The 19,420-nt window shown below is 44.0% G+C and overlaps 1 protein-coding gene across 3 annotated transcripts in view; it reads right to left on the bottom strand.

The window, feature by feature from the left end:
• Positions 1-5,474: 5,474 nt before the first annotated feature.
• UVRAG (UV radiation resistance associated) overlaps positions 5,475-19,420 on the bottom strand; it is a 311,056-nt gene continuing 297,110 nt past the window's right edge. Inside the window, exons 15-16 of one of the 3 annotated variants that reach the window (XM_064365305.1) lie at positions 12,268-12,345; positions 5,475-7,422 (exon numbers count right to left, since the gene is read on the bottom strand). In XM_064365305.1, coding sequence (XP_064221375.1) covers positions 6,720-7,422; positions 12,268-12,345 — 781 coding nt within the window. In that variant the 3' untranslated portion in view covers positions 5,475-6,719. The remainder of the gene's footprint in view (positions 7,423-12,267; positions 12,346-19,420) is intronic. The other 2 variants (XM_012469641.3, XM_064365303.1) reach the window with 2 other exon arrangements.

Raw genomic sequence — 19,420 nt, 5'->3', positions numbered from 1 at the left:
TAGAGACAGGGTTTCACCATGTTGGCCAGGTTGGTATCGAACTCCTGGGCTCAAGTGATCCCCCTGCCTCAGCCTCTCAAAGTGCTGGGATTACAGGCGTGAGCCACCCGGACCAGTTCTGCTTCTAAAGGTTTCCGATGCCGATTCTGGGAACACCGGGCCTTCACAGAGCTCCCAGGGACCAAGAGACAGACACAGGTGCAACTTACCAAACTCAGTCTGTGCTCTTCCTCACCCACACTGCCCCCCGCCCCCAGGCCAACACACACACTTGAGGAGCACCTACCGTGTGCCACTGAAGGCAAAGCTTAGGCGTGGGTCGGGGCTGAGAAGTCCAGGTGGCCGGCAGGCTTTTGGCAGCAAAGGGCCTGGCGCCGAGGTCAGCAGGCTCTGGAGACGTGTGCTGCAGGAATGAAAGGTCACGTATCACCTGCACACAAAGTAGCCTGGGGTCTCCTCTCATCAAGTGTACCTGTTCCTTGACCCAAACAGCAAGTAATCTGTGGACATTCACAGTGAGGCTGGTTTCTTTGAGGAATAAGGTGTTCTGCAGAACTAAAACTTTTTAAAAAAGTTTTTGCAAGTAAACTTTTGAGAGAACAAGTTTATCCCTTAAAGCATCATTTTAACCATCTTGAATCACATACTTCCTTAAACTATTTTATGCATTTTCCTGTCAAACTAAAATCAGTGTATCCTTTTTGTGATGACTGGGATCCATCCTTAGCAACAGGAAAAGTCACACTAAAGCTGAATTTTTTCAGCTAGCTGTTTTATTAATTTTTATTACACATCTTACAAGCTCTTGTGCCATGGATTTTGAGTCGATGTCAGGGTGGTGGCTGTTCTGCTGCATACAATACAAACCGCTCTGATCAGAAGCCGCTGTCATGAGCTGTGCCAAGTTCTTCACACACATGCAGAGTGACAGGCGAGAAGCCTCTCCTGTCCTGTCATGCTCTGGGCCCCAAGGCCATTGGAGACAGGTTTTGAAGAAAGAATATACATTTGCTCCTATGGCAAGAGAAGGCTCCGTCCGGACCAAAGAAATACAGAACAAGGGGCTGATTTCACTTTACAGACCAGCATGTGGGCTCAGAGACGTCAAGCGCCTGGCCAGGGTCACACAGCCAGTGAGCAGCAGTGCTGGAGCTGGAACATCTCCGCCTTGCTCTCCTGTGAGACGGCTTCCTTCCCGAGTGCTCCCGTCCCCTCCGTAGTTCAGGCTGTCCATTATTCCTGCCCCCTCTCACCCTCCGAGACTTTCTCATCTGCAGCGCCTTAGAACTGTGTTTTGTACACACTGCCAAAATGACCTGCGCCTGCCACTCTCCCCCTTGTGTTCTGTGCCTGGGCTTGGCTACAGCTATTTCCCCAACTGGCCGTCTCTTTCATTCTTATCTAGACTCCTGCTTGTTCCTTTTTTGGATTGCTGACAGTGCTGGCCTCTAAAAAGTGTGGAATTGTTTTAAAGACATGTATGTTTTTATTCATTTAAAATCCACAAGGCTGAGCTGTCTACCTACAAAACTGTAATTAGATGTGCTAAGGGAGGGAGGAAAAAAAAGAAAAAGAAAGCTATCTACTTTGAGCACCAGCTCTTCATTCACTGAGCTTGCTGGAAGCCATGTTGGAGAACATTCACCAGCGAGGCGGGCCTCATCCGCCAGGTGCTAGCAACATGGACATTACCGCCTACCACCAAAACACGTTGGAATACTTTTCATTTGTTTAGAGCTTAGGTTTTTTCTTTTTTTGAAATGGTGTCTCATTCTGGCACCCAGGCTGGAGTGCAGTGGCGTGATCTCAGCTCACTGCAACCTCCACCTCCCAGAGTCAAGTGATTCTCCTGCCTCAGCCTCCCGAGTAGCTGGGATTACAGGCACGAGCCACCATGCCCAGCTAATTTTTGTATTTTTAGTAGAGATGGGGTTTTACCATGTTGGCCAGGCTGGTCTCGAACTCCTGACATCAAGTGATCTGCCTGCCTTTGCCTCTCAAAGTGCTGGGATTATAGGCATGAGCCACCGAGCCTGGGAGAACCTAGGTTTTCAAAAGACTAGTTTCAGCCATAGTACACATTCTCAGTGTGTATAGAATGAATATCTGTATTTCAACCATCCCACCAAAGCCTGAAACATAGAACACAAACCCTCGTTGAGTGACTAATTCCTCCCAATGTGCATGGTGCTTTGTAGATCATTAAGTGCTTTCATGAAGACGTTTACTTCTTCTAACATTCTATCAGCTGTCAGGGGTGGGGTATTATCCCTGCTTCACAGATTAGGAGCCAAATCCAGAGAGGTTAAGTGGCTGTGCTCCAAGTGCTAGAACAGGAAACCCGCTAAGTCCCAGGCATTCTTTCTATCCCGGCAAAGTAGCCTCCTCTGGGATGCAAGGTGTTGGGACCCAAGGTGACCAACATTGATGGAGCGCCTACGATGTGGCGGGTCTCCTGTAAATGTAATTGGGAAGGACAGAATTCTTTCCAGTTTTTTACAGATTAAGAAATGGGGGTTCTCAAAACCTCAGTGACTTCCAGGGTCACAGCTTCAAAGCGGCAGAGTTGCAGAGGGGTGAACAGGTGCCATGGGGCATTCAGAATCTCGCTTTTAAAGAAGCACTCTGTACCACACAGTAAAAACCCAGATTGATTTAATATGTACATATTAGCCAATTTTTGTGTTGCTATAAAGGAATACCAGAGGCTCGGGGATTTGTAACGGAAAGATGTTTCAGCGGCTCGCGATTCTGCAGGCTGTATAAGCATGGCGCCAACATTTGCTCAGGTTCCGGGCAGGCTTCGGAAAGTTTACACTCATGGCAGAAGGCGATGGGTGTGCGCAAGTCACATGGCAAGAGTGGGAGCAAGAGACAGGGGGAGATCCCAGACTCTTAAAAAACCAGATCCTGGGGGAATGGAGAACTCACTTATCACCGAAGGGATGGTGCTAATCCATTCATGAGGGGTCTGCCCCATGATCCAATCACATCCCACCAGGCCCCACCTCCAACATGGGGAATCACATTTCAACCCCAGATTTGGAGACAAACATCCAAACCATATCATTCTCTGAAAATACCAGGGACAGAGGGATGCATCTCTTTTTCAGAAACAGATTTCTTTTTTTTCCAAACACAAAGGAAAGATGATTAAATAGACTCAGGCAAGTGTCGCTGGAGTCCAGCCTGAATCTAGCTGCAAGTCATAATTCAGATCTAACCAAGTTACTCTTTTGCTTCAAGTCTGGAAAGGGCAGCCACCAGCTGCCTACTGGATTCCTCCAAATCTCTTTATTTGGCACCTTAAGTCCTTCCAATTAGTCTATAACTCCATTTCCCCGTTTGCCCTTCTTCATACCCATTCAGGCCTCAAGCACAGCAAACTCCCTGCTGTTTTCCAAACTCATACCCAAGGCCTTGCCCCTGGGCCTATGCCCATGCTGTTCTCTCTACTCACAATGTGAAATTTTACATATCTTTAATTTGCATTACCTCCATGAATCTTTCCTGATCCTTGAGTGACAATGAATAGCTTTGTCTGCATTCCACAGAATACATACATCTCTCCATCACAGAATTTAGCACACTGAATTATCATTAATAGCTAATATGCCTGTGCGCCCCACGAGAGAATGTGGCAGAGGCCAGGGGTTATTCATCTCTGTATTAACCTTGTTTACAGCCCAGTCCCTTACACACGTGGAGAGTGTGTGTGTGAGTGCGTGAGAGCAAGTGTGCTCAATAAATGCTGGCTGACTCTTTAAGAACAAGGCTTTCATGGTTAACCCAGCTTCAATATGAAATTCAAAACAATGAAGAGAGGACTCAAATGTAGAGGGAAATAATATACACTTTTAACTCTCAAAATAAATACTAATCAATTTTATTGTATAAATACAGATGCTGAGTTTTCTTCCAATTACCAACAGATCAGTTTCACATGCCATTTATTATTTGTGGTGGTTTAAAAAATTATTTAAATAACTGGTTAGGTCAGGACAAATGGGCACCATTAGAACTGCTAAAAAATATATAGCTGGGTACAATCTTCCAAAACTAATATTCTGAGGGGAAAAAAAATCTCTGGAATTTCTAAAGTGGTTAAGGGGAAGTGAAGGAAAAAAAAACACAATCAAATATTCATTCGATAACATTTGTCGGCTGTTTAAAAGCATCTCAGCTGTAGGAAAACTGGAAGGGTTCTTAGCTGTTCAGAAATCGATAGTAATGAGTTTCCAATTCAACTCATATCTTCCAAGCAAACTTAATTTTCTTACTGATTTACAAAACTAATTTAAAAGATTAGTAGGAGATAATAACTCATCTCATATTTTGGCCCCAGCCACTTTAAAGAGAGGCTAAACTAACTCTACAGCTTTGGAAAACATCAAACAGTTATTCCAGGAGATGGGTAATCCCACAGGTTCTACCCAGGTCATGGCAGAAACTGCAGACGTCAAACAAGTTCAAACGGAAACCCCAAACGCAAACTAAACGAACCCAAACCCAAGCGGTGTTTGGAGGCGTCACCACCGGGCTGCGTGGGTCGAGGGGAATGTGTAGGCACCTGGCAATCAGCTCTGAGCAGCCTGATGACATTCAAGAGCAGGGCTCCCTGTGGTGCAGTGAAAAGCCATGAAGCCCAGAATCAATCGGGGGTCTACACAGTGGTGGGGGAACTGATGGGTAGGGCCCAGTGCTCCAGGCTCTCATGGTTGTGTGGATCTGAGAAGGACACTGTCATCATGAGGAGTCCTACTCCTTGGTGGTGCCAGAGCCAGGCAGGATGCCCTGCAACTGGATGTACCTACTGTGGGTTTGGCATGACATTTAAAGTCCACCCCATATCTGGGGAAATCATAAGTCCCACGGGATTCACCTTTCACTCTGCAATCCAAACACTGCCCTTCAAAACCTTTTTTTTTTTTGGTAAATGTTCCTTTCCTGGAGGGCCCCGCAGCACGGGCATATCCATGATGCTGTTTACCTCCACCCTCACTGACTCTAAAATGAGCAGCAGACAGTCCACTGCAGAGACGCTCCTGCTCCAGGTGAAGGAGCTTCCAACTTATTCCACCTCTCATGTGGAATACGATGGGCTTCTTCAGATCCAGGTAAAGCTCTCCACTGCCCGAGAGCTGGTTTTATCTGCTATGTAGCAATCCTGTGAGCTCTCTACATGGAAAACAACAATGTAGCTATACATTAAACTTGAGCCCAGGAACGCTTGGGCACAATGTGAAAGTGACTATGCGGCCTGTGACGAAGCTGCTATGCAGGACAAACGTGGCTGCTGGAGTGGACACCTGTGAAGCGTTTGCGTTGCTGTATACAATATGTAAACTGAAATGAAGTCAACAGCCTCCGCTTAGATACAGACATGGCTTTTGTTCAGGCTAGTCCTGTCATGATATGACATATGGAGATGTAGGTTCAAGAGGAATTTCAAAGCTGGGAAAAAAAAAATCAAGTTGGGTGAAGTAAATTCAATTTTTATTTTTCTATATAATACACAGATAAATGGATAGATTTTCCTTTAAAGAGTTTGCAACCCTGAGGCAATGTCCTTGGGTAAATAACGTATAAAGCAAGAGCAAATGAAATCTGAATGCAGGAATTACCACTGGACTTCAAAACATAATTTAATATTTATGAAATTGCACATATACCGACAGTAATCTACGTCTCGTCTAGCTTCTTAATCCAACTATCTCAACTGCCTCGCAGTTTGCCTACCAGACAGCCTGACTCTTTACATACGTTTTGCCATGTAAATGCCGACCTTCGGACTGAAATTTAATATATTAACATGGGATTTACATAAAGGATTTTTGTCTGGTGAGTGCACTGCCAGAAAGCATGCCTAGTTCTCGACAACAGCGTCTGCCCACATAAAAACTTTGGCCCCTACAGTGGGTGAGATGGCATCTGACTGCAGTAACCTCGAGGTTCTTGAGGGTCCCTTGGGATCCATCCGAAGCAAGTTTTGCATCTAATCTGAGGGTAACTAAGGGTATGGCAGAGGAGGCGGAAGGCCATGGCTGGTTAGAAGAGATGGAGCATCATGGCTACTGGGTTACAGAACCAGCGAATCCGATGTCCTGTTTCCAGGACGCATGGCCCATCCGCTGAGAAAATGGGGTAACAGTGGGGTCTATGGGTGGACGGTGGTACCCGGGAGCAGGGGGAGGGACAGATGGGCCTGGGTGTAAGGAGACCACTATGCAGCTTCTTCATCTACCTCACGGATGGCCACAGACCTTTCAGTAAATGGTGGAAACCTATTTCTGAATATTCCATTTTCCCAAAGTTTTATAAACTACGGTGAGGGCAAATACTTATGAGAAACTAAGGGCGAGTTCATTATATTATTTATATATTATCATCTTCCCTCTGAAGATAACATAGAAGGGCAAATGAAAAGCAGACAAATAGCTAAAAGGTAACTCGAGCTGTAAGCTCTTTCAACTAGAGGGTGACTTTTGCCTTAAAATAATCATCAGGCCCGAAAAGGAAATCTCAAAAGCAAAATCTAACTTTGGCCCACTGATACACAATGATCCTGAGTCCCTCCTTCATTTCCATAGTCTGTTTTTCTGAGGAATATCCTCCATTAATATTCATTTTGTGTCATAATTATTACAAAGGGTTAAGTGCAGCTTTAACTTCATTTGAGGCAGAGCCTCTGCCCTGGTCCTGCTGTCTACCTGCTCACTTCACTTATCGGAACTCCTGCGTGGCCGGCGGAAGCTGGATACATTTTCGTTCAGTGCATAGATCCTCCGAGAGAACTCTTCAAATTCTCCCAGAACTTGTTCGTCACACTCTACAGCCACGGCACTGTCCACTGGGATGCAGTTAAATGCTTCCAGCTGATCGCCTGAGGTGAAACCTGTGGCTTCCAGCCCAATGATTTCTTCCGCTTGCTCCACAGTACAGCAGAGCTCAGCTTCTGAGACCGGGTGGAACTCACCTGGAAGCTGGATGCTGGCGGGCCCGGCCTGCTCGCTGGGTAGGAGAGTGCCATTGACTGTGGCTGGATGCCCAGAGAGGGCTTCTCCTTGTTCTTGGCGAGGGTGCACATTCGCATGGCCTCCGATTAAGCTGTCAACTAGATCCACTCCTTTTTTCTTGTTTTCTTTGGAGAAGTCCAAGGAGGTATCCAAGGAGGAGGACAGAGACGTTATCTTTCTCTCAGTCTCTCCCACGGAGGGGACGGTGGTCACAGGCTGGGCTAATGCTGAGTTGTAACTGGGAGGAGGGGTTTTGTACTGGAGTCTCTCATTCTCAGAGCTGGCCCGTTTTCGATGTCCTTTGTCTGGTGAAGGGATCCCCCCAGAGAAGCCTACATCCACACCCCCAAATGTGGAGCTTTGTCTCTTAGGAACAGGGATTGCACTGGAGGTGTGATGTCTGTCGCTAGAAGAGAAACAAAAACAAGAAGTTACTTCCTCCTTCAGAACTCAGTGTAAGCCTTCTGGATCCAGAGACAGGAAACAGCATACTTAGGTCTGAGCTAATAAAAATAGGTAAGAATCAATCTTAGACAATAGTTACTGCAGTGTCTGAATGCAAAAAACAACATGAGGTATGCGGGTCCAACTTTGGGAGCTTCCCTCCAGCAGGAAACAGACACACTGCAATATATTTAGAGAAGAGGGCCCAGGGTGGGGCGGAGAACAGAACTGTGTCCTATGGGGAAGAGTGAAGTAACTGGACAGGCTGGATCTGGCAAGAAGAGCGTGTGAGGGATGTAATCAACTCCGTGTTTCTGAAGGGCTTTCCATAATCTTATTCTCGTTTTTAGTATTCAATTCAATTCTTATTTTAGCTTTGAAAAGCAGTCATCCTCATCTGGCAGAGAAGCTACATGACTTGCCCATGATAAGTCAGTGAGGCAGCAACCAGGCTGGTCTGAGCCCTGTGCCTCATGATTTCATCAGCAGCAGCCTTACTGACACCCGAATGCTAGTAACTACCTTGCATTAGAGAACCTGGAGAGAGAGCATCAAAGGTACATTTTAAAAATTAAAAAGAAAAATTTTTCTGAGGGGTTCCCTTTTTTTTAAATGAAAAATTAACTTGAGAAGTACATTCTCTTCTGGGGCTAGCCACACATATGCTTTACAATACTTGGTCTGCAGTGTTTCTTCTCAGGAGGGTATCTTTGGGCCAGCAATAATAATCATTGTTCAGTTATACAAACTTTATAATTTCTGAAGTAATTTCCTATACATCATTTCACTTAGTCTTTCAGAGAAGGCAGGTATGCATTACTACAGTTAAGTCTGAAATAATAAATAACAATCAGTTAATGGAAATAGAGTATCTACATCCTGGAAATGATGGCTATGTTACACACTATGCTAGCTCTAGACATGCTCGTATGTGGATGAAATCAGTCAGCTTCGATAGAGCACTATGAACAGACTGGGTCCAGAGGCAGCGGGAGGCACGCACAGATCATCTGACTTGTGTGCTTCAGACGAGGAAACACGCACAGAGTTCAGTGGCTTGCAGAAGGGCAACCACCAGCCAGGGGCAGAGGCAGAACCTGAAACCACACACACCCAACAACTAGTACCCCTATGTGCCAGGCCTTGGGGCAGGGAGACAGATGCAAGACCAGTAGGCCCTGCCTCCAAGGAGTTACCAGTCTTGCAGGAAAAAGACATCCCTTATTAATGACAAATAATACATTTTCAAATTACAATAGCAAGAAGTGCCCTAGAAAAGAAAAGAAAAGAGAGCCGGGGTTTCTTCCACTTGTGTCTACAGCCACAAGCCCTGGCCCCCACTCCCTGCTCCCCCTCCTCTCAGACTGTCTCTGACGCAGGATTATACCTGCCATCTCAGACACCCAAGCAAGGGATCTTCTTGGGAAGGGGCAACCACACGGCTTCTAATCCATGGGCCCGTCAGACTCCTCTACCTGGCTATGAGTACTGATGCCAGGAGAGATCTCATAATTAGGGGTAGTCACTGGGGTGCATATAGAGCTAGGCAAGTAGATCAGTAAATTATCCTTTTTAGTTCTCAAGAAAAAACAGAACAAAATCTGCTGGCCTCGATCTAAGTTTATAGTTAATATGTTGTCAAAACTCACAATAATTGGGTAAGCTCCACATTTCTGCAAACCTTGTTGTTTCTACTCTACCACTTGCTGACAGTGTCACTCTCTAAATGATCCTGCCGGTTGACTGGGCACTCACACCAAAAGAGAACATCAGCAGCACCCTCTGACAGTCTACAGACTGGGTATTCTGCGCAGACAAGCCAAGCTTTCATTTGCCAGCCCAGCCCACGATGGCAGGAAGCACCAGGTGAAGCAGCCTGGAACACTGAAGGTGACGTTGTTGGTGAGTGACTACAGCCAGGGGCTTAACCCCTCATGCTGTGCCCTGTGCTGCCATCCTCCTACCCCCTCCCCCACCTCCAGGCATCCCGCTCTGCTGCTCTGCAGGGCTCCCGGGGGCTGATAAAAGGCAGGACATAAGAAACAGGCCTTGGGCACACCCAGCAGCGCTGCACAAGAGGAACAGGGGTGTTTGTAGCCCTCACTGATTTTAAGACCCTCTAAAAGTTCTCAACTTTGTACAACAGAAAAGTAATGAGGTGTGACAACCCTGCCACCACTTCGCCCCACCTCGCCAACTACAATGGGAAGGGAATGACCATTTTCCTGAGCGTCGATAATGTTCGGGGCCCAGTGGAAGACGTGCTGCCCACACAGAGCCCCTGAGTGTCCCATGAGGAAGACAGGCAGGCGGTGGGTCACGTGGCTCGTTCAAGGCTGAAGAACCACATCTGAACTAGATTCCGTCTGACTTCAGAGCTCATGCTATTTATTGTGTCCCACATGCGAACACGACATTCAAATTCAACTAACATTTGCTAAGTGCCAAAGACATAGAACACATCAAGCCAAACGCCTTCTCATTTGCCCACAAACTCTAAGACGGTACGTTATTCCTGCTTTCACGGATGGATCCCACGGCTTCGAGAGGCAGGAACTCCGGTACTCTCTGACATCCTGATTTTGTGGCATTCTTCTCCAGTTCCTTGGATTTGTATGAAAACTCAGGTAATGGTCAGATTCAAACTGGAAAATCCAAGTACCAGTAAAAGGTTCTCTTTCTATTTTTTAATTTTATTATTTTTCTTGATGACAAAGTCTTACTCTGTCACCCAGGCTAGAGTGCACTGGTGTGATCACAGCCCACTTCAGCCTCAACTCCTGGCCTCAAGGGATTCTCCCACCTCACTCCCAAGTATCTGGGACTACAGGTGTGTGCCACCATGCCCAGCTAATTTTTATTTTTTCTATTTTTGAGAGACAGGGTCTCATCATCTTGCCCACAGTGGTCTCAAACTCCTGGGCTCAAGTGATCCTCTTGCCTTGGCCTCCCAAAGTATTGAGATTACAGGTGTGAGCCACAGGTCCCAGCCAAAATGTTCTCTCTTAAGAATGGCAAGGAAATTAGTTATTTTTGGATAGATAATAAAGAAGTCTACACATCTAAGGTTTGCCTTTTTATCACCACATTTTTTCCTCCATTTTTAGTTATATGAGATTAAACCTTTCACACATTTTAATTACAGCTTTTCTTGCAATCTTAAAAAAGTTGAACAAGAAAAGGCATTTTCTCGATGCCTCTGGGCCACTGATAAGAACATGTATTACTGAGCGATGACACAGTAAGGGGACTACAGGATGTTCAGTCTGTTCTGTAGGTGAGTCTGGCACAAGTTCTTCAGGTCCGCGCCCCCTGGCGGTGGGGGCAGGTGTGTCACTGCCCCTGCCTGCAGTGACTGCTCTACCCTTTTCTTACTGTTCTGCTGCTAGTTTGCTGTGTTCTTGTAAAGCACATGTCCTAAAAATTGTGTGCAAAGTACGAGTAAACAGGATTTGAGTGGCGGGCCAGGAGCTGCCCTGGACATAATATGCTTTATTTATTATATGAGTTTGGAAACATTAATTTTGGTTGTTTAGAATTGATTTTTTTTAATTACTTCCAGGATCCGAGCTACATTCCAGATTTTTAAGATAGCCGAGCTACAAACAGTTGAAGTATTAAATGATTACATTAAATACACACGTATTTTTAATTTTTATAAGTTTATACTCACAGGAAAACTAAAAATATATTAACTAAAACTCACCAGTTTATTATACATGAAATAACTGCTATTAATTTCAGGTATTTGCCTTTCAGACTTTGATTTTATATATGTGTGTTTAATTTTTAAAGAAACCCTATGGCCAGGTGTAGTGGCTCACACCTGTGATCCTGACACTTTTGGAGGCCGAAGCAGGAGGACTGCTTGAGCCCAGCCTGGGCCACATAGGGAGAGCCTGTCTCTACAAAAAAATTAAAAAATTAGCTGGGCATGGTGGTGTGCACCTGTAGTGTCCCAGTGTGGGCTGAGGAAGGAGCATTGTGTGAGTCTGGGCTGCAAAAAAAAAAAAAAAAAAAAAAGAAAGAAGCACTAAAGCTGTGTTTCTGGTATACACATAATTCTATATCCTGCTGTTATATGTTACTAAAACCTCCTGGTAAGCATAATTCTAAATGGCTGCTTCACTGAGTGGACTGTCATAATTTACTTAATTATTCCGTTACTTTCGTAGGTTTAGGATGTTTCCGAACCATTACTATTAAAAAACAAACTGCTGTCAGCATCTCTGTATAAAAACATAATGCATAGATTTTTAATAAAACAATTATGATTTTATATTTAATAGAAGGTTCTGAGGAAGATCCCTCATTGCATATTTTAGTACAAGATAAAGAAAGAAGAGTATTTTTAGCACTACTCTTGCCTAAAAAGAGAAAGGTAGCAATTAAAAAGGCAAATAATAGATCAAAAAAGAATATTCAGGAGGTTTCAAGATGCTTTTTGTCTGATTACAGTCTGGCTTCATGACTATTTCATCTAGATGAAGAGGTTGAAACACATAGATAATACTAATTATATGACCAATTTTTAAAGACTGTTGATAATTTACTCATCAAATGCAATAAGGACGTTTTTTATAATGTGATGGAAACCTTACAGGGAGTCTCTAGCCTTAGACAACCAAAAGCAAAAATGTGTGTGTTTTGGGTGGAGTGCACATATTAGGAAACATGATAGCTTTTCTTTATTCTCTGCTCCCACCAAGGGGCCCCATGTGTTCAGAGGCACTCGAATTGTGGTGCAGAGCCTGAGGTTCAAGCAACTGGACCAAGTCTACCAGTTCACTGCCCACATTTTCCTCACCAGCCATTTCCCATGAGTGGCTGTCTCTTCCAGCTGGGCTTAGGTCCAAACCAGAAACATGACATCTGGGGTTTAATGCTGTCATTAAAAGGAATTTATTAAAAAATAACAACCCAAAGATATCATAATTGCAATTTTACTAGGCTATGGTTTGGTGAAACACAGTATAGCTTGTTGAATAACTGAACCACACCAGAGACTGTCAAATTACTTAATAAACCTTTTGCCATAAGTAAAAAAGGATTTCCTGGGGTCACAAACAATGGTGCAATGAGGGACAAGCCAAGTGGCTTGGAGTTGAGATGTGGAATAGGACAGTCTAGTTCCAGTTTGGCTTCTTTGGATCAAGTTTTCTCTGAGCTCTCTAAATTAAGATGATGAATTTGTTTCTCATTCTGTGAGTCCTCATTTATTACATACAGTCAATACCTTTTCTTATCTCTTCAGCTCTAGCTAGAGACAGAAGTGGTGACAAGAAGGACTGTTCAAAGACCTGGATTCTACTCCTAGCTCTGCCACTAGGATCCCATCTATATGGACTTACAACTTAAGGTCACATTTGTTTATTAGTTGTATCAGTGGTCCTCAATCTTCTTGGCACCAGGGACCTGTTTTGTGGAAGACAATTTTTCTACGGACTTGGGGGTGGGGATATGAAACTTCCACCTCAGATCATCAGGAGTTAGGTTCCTCACATGTGCAGTTCACAATAGGATTCATGCTCCTATGAGAATCTAATACCATGGCTGATCTGATGGGAGGCAGAGCTCAGCGGGTAATGCTTGCTTGCCCCTGATCACCTCCTGCTGTGCGGCCTGGTTCTTAACAGACCACAGACAGGTACAAGTCTGCGGCCTGGAGGTTGGAGACCCCTGAGTTACATGACTGTGGGCAGGTCTCCCCTTTATAAAATAGATCACTGGACTACAGTAAGGATTAAATAAAATAATGTGCCTAAAATCACGGGCAGGATGCCTGGCATAGACACTGGTGTCAGTGGTAGTTGTAATTGTTGTTGCTGTCATTATGATTAACTTTAGTGGGCTTTAAATTCCAGAAGCAGTATCCTCATTTTACAGAAGGGGCAACTGAGACACATTCATGTCTTGCACAGGAACACAGGGTAATAGGTAGAAGAAGGACTGGAATCTAGATCTCCTTCCCTTTACTGTTTCTCCTATACAGCATACTGTTTCAAGCAGGAACAAACAGGACTCCTTCCACCCACCTTCCTACACCTCCACTTCTGTACAGCAGGGAGCTAGCTGCAAGAAGCAAATAGAGAAGTAAGGTGCCAGGTGCAGTGGCTTATGCCTGTAGTCCCAGCACTTTGGGAGGCTGAGACGGGAGGATCACTTGAGCCCAGGAGGTTGAGGTTGCAGTGAGCTATGATCATGCTACTGCATTCCAGCTTGGACGAAGGTGAGAACCCCCACACACACCTCAAAAAAAAAAAAAAAAGGCAGGTGTGGTGGCTCATGCCTGTAATCCCAGCACTTTGAGAGGCCGAGGGGGGCAGATCACCTGAGGTCAGAAGCTCAAGACTAGCCTGGCCAACATGGTGAAGCCCCATCTCTATTAAAAATACAAAAATTAGCCAGGCGTGGTGGTGGGCACCTGTAATCCCAGCTGCATGGGAGGCTGAGGCAGGAGAACCTCTTGAACCCAGGAGGTGAAGGTTGCAGTGAGCCAAGATCGTGGCACTGCACTCCAGCCTGGGTGACACAGTGAGACTCTGTCTCAAAAAACAAACAAAAAAGCATAAAAGAGATTTGGCAAAAAAGACCCCAATCAATCAACAGATTTAATCTGTTCAATGTGAAACACAATCCTAGTGTGTTTTCTTTTTTTCTTGGGGACATGAGGTGGGGAAAGCTTTGAATAAAGTCGAAATGCTCAAAATTCCTGTTTACGTGATCTACCTACTGCTTAGGGACTACAAGAACTTCCCAGAATCCTCTGAGGTTCATTCCAATTCTCCCCAAACCCCTGATGCATCCTTTTTCTGCATGAATTTAGCTTTAGGGAGACAGATTTTTTTTTTTTTTTTTTTTGAGACAGAGTTTTGCTCTTGTTGCCCAGGCTGGAGTGCAATGGCATGATCTTGGCTCACTGCAACCTCCACCTCCTGGGTTCAAGCGATTCTCCTGCCTCAGCCTCTCAAGTAGTTGGGATCACAGGCATGCACCACCATGCCCAGCTAATTTTGTATTTTTAGTAGAGATGAGGTCTCTCCATGTTGGTCAGGCTGGTCTCGAACTCCCAACCTCAGGTGATCCGCCCACCTTGGTCTCCCAAAGAGTTGGGATTATAGGTGTAAGCCACTGAGCCTGGTAAGAATTTTTTTTAAGAGGGAGAAATTCTCTATTTCTCTGACAAATTCAGCACTTTTATAACCATTATATAAATATCTTGCCATGCAAATACCTTGCCATGAAGCCAACCCAGGAAATGCTAGAGCCCAGTTTCCTTTATTCTACCATCCTCGCCCCATCATTTCCCTCTCCTCTTCCTCTTGGTTTTCCTGCCTGAAATTATAGACTCCTTTTACAGAAAAGAGATTGGGAGAGAGAAAACAAGAAAGCACCAGTCCAAAATGTGATTCCCATTTCCACAATTCCCATCTGTAATATTCCCGAGCTCCACATGGAGCTCCATCATTAGGAAACACGAGACACTGATGATGCTCCCAACCTATGTTTCCTCTTCTGCAAAATGGTTATATCTATCCAACAGTTATTGCAGTAAGGATTAAATGAGATACACAAGTAAAATTCTTAGTACAATGAGTAAGTCCCCAATAAATTATTAATAATAATAAAACAGCAACTAAAATTTATAAACTGCCATGGATTAAGCACTCTGTTAACAGCTTTATACATGGTCTCATTTAATCCTTATGACATCTCTATGAAGTATTCCAAACATCACAGTCATTTTACAGATGAAGAAACTGAAGCACTGAAGCACAGAGGTCAGGTAACTTGACCAAGGTCATGAAGCCACTAGGTAGAAAGATGTGATCTAACCAAGCCAGTCTACCTGATTCTTAATTTCCTTCTCTCTCCTAGTCCCTAGGATCTTAAGTGTTTTGTTGTCACCAAAACATCTACATTTGATCTCTACTTCTATCTGAGGACAGGGCGGGAATGAGAATAATTTTTAGCTTAAGTGGATTGGTGTATTTCCCTTCTCTTCGTGCCCACATTAAGTTTGTGTTGCTCTTCTGACTTTCTAAGACCTATTACACTGTTAGGCATTCTAAGCATCAGTGATTAGCAGAAATAAATTCTGCCATGAACTGAGGTAAATGTGGAAACTTAAAGGAAGATGAAATAAAGAAAGCATGTAAAGATTTACCACATCAAGGGAGTTCTTGCAGCTGGGGTGAGGTTTTAAGAATCTGAAACAGTTTTTTTCCTAATTCTCTTTTAGATTCACTTGTACTTGTTTCATCTGTCTACAACCAGGTCCCACACTGTGAAGTATGAGGACAGAGTACAATTCACAGTCTCAAATATGTGTCTTTCCCTCCCTGCAAAATGTTTCCTCTGAGGGACATTACTAGATCACAGCTGGTCAAAATACTAAATCTTGTTTGTCTGGCTCCTGGCCAAAATCTACAGCTACAACTCAGTGGAATAAGAATACTTAAAAAGAAAAAAAAAGACTTTTAAACAACATTTGATCTTCTTCTTTCTCCCCCCTTTGTAGCAATCTATGACCTCACGGCAGTGAGACCTCTACATGAAGGTGTTTAAGTTGGTTTATGGCCACTAGAAATGTTTGAAGCTCTAGGTACTACTCTGCGCCAATATCATGTCAACTGTGTTAAAAAGCAATAATAGTTTCTCACCTTCTTAAAGATTACTGCTTAAATAATGCAGAGCAACGACAGGCCTGCACAGAGTGCCAAAAGCAGGTTGCCAAGGCAAAGCTGAGGTAGAATTACGTCTTTTGGCAGCTAAGAAATTATGACATAAAGTTAGTTTTTTCAAAAAAACAACCTCCATAAATTAAGCTACTATCCTTTTTCAAAATTCAGCAAAGGTTGGGATTTATCCTTCTTCTTTCCCTCTTTCAGATCAAGTAGGAGCTCAGAGTCTCCTTTAGGGAAAGCCAAATTTAACAGCTAGATCTTATCTCCAGGGAGGTAGCTGGGGGTTAATAGTCTTAAGCATGCAGTCTCCAGGCCACAGGCAAGCAATCCAAAGGCCTCTCACCATTACCAGATAAGTGTAAGTGCTTAATCTTTGCCCTGGATGTTAACAAAAACATGAAACAAAATAAAAATAGAAACAATATTGGAGCAAAAGCATAGGCTGAAATCTGTGCCAATGGTCACTTTTCCCATGGGCTCCGTTTGGAAGGTTTTCCTGCCAAAGTCTGACTAAATAAAAACAGAGTATAAAAAGGTATAACTGAACAAGGCAGCCTTTGGATTTTATTTAAACTGAGTAGTGATGGAAAGACGAATTGGTGAAAGAGAAAGTTCCACAGGCAAAGGACAAAATAAGCAAGCTGAAGAAATCCAGTTCCCCAGGTTGGGTGATGTGAGGGCTTGGCCATCAGGCCTCCCTCGCCCAACGTGGTCCAGTGGACAGAGGATGAGAGGCTGCCTATTGCCCACACCCCATCTGGAGGCCAGCTAGGCTCCAGGCTGAGCTCCGTGGGATCAGGGAATACAGAGTGGTTCTCCAGGGAGACAAAGAGAGGTCCTGGGAGGGGTCAAGTCAACCACTTCATTCATCAGCTTTCACTTTAAGAAACCATCATACAAATTAATGTACTAAAATCACAGTCAGGCGACCAACATTATGAGGACTGTAAAATGGTCTGTAGAAACAGACATAGCCCATCTTGATGTCATTTATATAGGGCTTCAGTAACATCCTACATGAGAACATGTACAGAACAGGAAAGAGATGCCAGGAATGATACCTGGGGACCACTCTGAGTGTCTGGACAGCACTTGAGGCTTGGGAATAATAAACTGTTTATGCTGGAAACCAGGGAGTAAAAAAAACCCTACCTTTGCCAGGGAAACCAGAGGAACAGCGATCTCACAGAACCCAGCCCCAGAAGGAACCCGAATGGGAAATTAAAACCCTGGTCAAAGAATGCTTTCAGAATTTAGAAACTAGACTTGGAAGGGAGCTAAAGGATGCCTTAGACTCCCAAGGCCAATGACAGAATCTGTGAGATGAAGTCTTTGAAAGATACTGCTAAGGCTGACCTACCATCAGATTTCCAATAAACTCTCACATGAGCCAAACTATGAGGGTTTAGTTGGAAAAATGGATAGCTCTGTCACCATTTTCAGAGATGCTGGAGGTCTTGGGGAGAAGTGCTTGAGTTATAGTTAGCTGCCATTTAATTACTGTTTAGTAAGACTGGGACTCTAGAGATGATGTCTTGGTAACCTTATCTTTTGTAGTCCCCTATACTCCTAAAGGAGACAGAGTACAAAACTATGTATATTAACTGAACACATTAACAATTTAATTGATTTACCCCTTATTCAAATACATACCGAGTATTTATTATACACTAGGTGCTGTGCTAGACTCTGGGGCTATAATAATAATTGGAAAAAAGCCATAGTTCATGTTTTCATGGAATTTATTATCTAATGAGAGAGGACAGACAAGTATCACAGATCACAGACATCAATGTCAAACAACCACCTCTGACCCACGCTATGCAGGAGAGGACATGGGCTCAAAGTGCTTGTAGCAGAGATCCGACCCCGACAGAAAAGGCCAAGATTAGAAGGGCTAGCAGAGTTCTTTACCAGTAAAGAATGGGTGGGTGGGGAGAGCATCTTACAGGCCGCAGGAACAGCATTTGCCAAGACCTTTTGTCAAGAAAGATAACAATGTTTAAGGACCCAAAAGGTCAATGAGTGAAGAGTTCTATGGTAGACAATAACACTAAGGAGGAAAACAAAGTCTAGATCATGCAGACTGAGCTCCACAGGATCAGGGAATACAGAGTGATTCTCTGTGTGTGTGTGTGTGTGTGTCTGTGTGTGTGTCTGTGTGTGTGTGTATGTGTCAGAGGTAGAGAGAGAGGGATTGATATTTTGGAAAGTGCACTCTTGCCGCAGCTGGAGAGCGGCCTGGAGGGGCCCAGAGGGATGGTGGGACGCTGCAGGCTGCACAGTAGTACAGGTGAGAGGTAATGGAGGTGCAGATCAGAATGGAAATGTACAGACACAGACAAATACAAATAGCAGGGGAAACTGGCAGGAGTTGCCACAGTTGGATATAAGAGTGAGCAAGAAAAGGAGGAACCAAGGTTTTTTCCTGGCTTCCTGGCTAGTGTAAAAGAATGGAAAGCTGTTCCATTCACAAAAAAAAAGAGCTTATGGCGACTGGGATGGAAGAGAGAAAAACACATGGGCACATAGAATGTGCTGTGAAAATGTACAGGAGGAAATTTCTGATGTCAGAACTTATCTCCACTAAGAATAAAGTGAGAGAAAAATGGCCCAAGACGGCCTTCAGGAGCTCCAGCTTTTCGTGATGAGGTAGAGGAAGAGGAGCCTCTGAATGAGATAAGAAGGAGCATTCAGAGAGGAATGAAGAAAACCAGGAGAGGCTGTAATAATAAGATTCCTTTTCTGGCATCATCAGATGCTAAATGATCCCTTGTGTAAAATATCTTATTCTTAACACAGTTATAAGACAGGCTGTCCATGTAATGGTTAAAGCAGAGCTTCTAAAACTGTTCTGCCCGGGCTCAAATCTTAGCTCTCCCACTTGATGGTTGTGTTACATTTAAGTGATTTAACCCCTCGGTTCCTCAGTTTCCTCATTTGTAAGGTGGGAGATGTTAGTGGGTCCTAATTCACAGGGCTGTGTGAGGATTAAATGAGTTAACTATGCTCAAAGTACTTTGGAAGAGTGCCTGGTTTGCAGTAATAGTCACTTGATATTAGCTATAATGATATTACCTATTATATAATGCTATCCATTAAGAGAAGAATTGTAGAATAAACGTCATATAAAATGATATTTAAACTCTTCAAAATTAAAACACAGATGGACTCTCCTCAGATGGATCCAGAGGCTAAAACAAAACAAAACAAAACACAGAGAATTATATCTAAATTGAGCTTAAATCCAAAGGCCACAGCTGGGCGGGGTGG

Source organism: Aotus nancymaae, unplaced genomic scaffold (assembly GCF_030222135.1).
Source record: "Aotus nancymaae isolate 86718 unplaced genomic scaffold, 86718_ANA_hifiasm-v0.15.2.pri h1tg000059l, whole genome shotgun sequence".
Taxonomy (NCBI): Eukaryota; Metazoa; Chordata; class Mammalia; order Primates; family Aotidae; genus Aotus; species Aotus nancymaae.
Note: the sequence above shows the minus strand (reverse complement) of the source record. Positions and strands in the feature narration are given on the sequence as shown.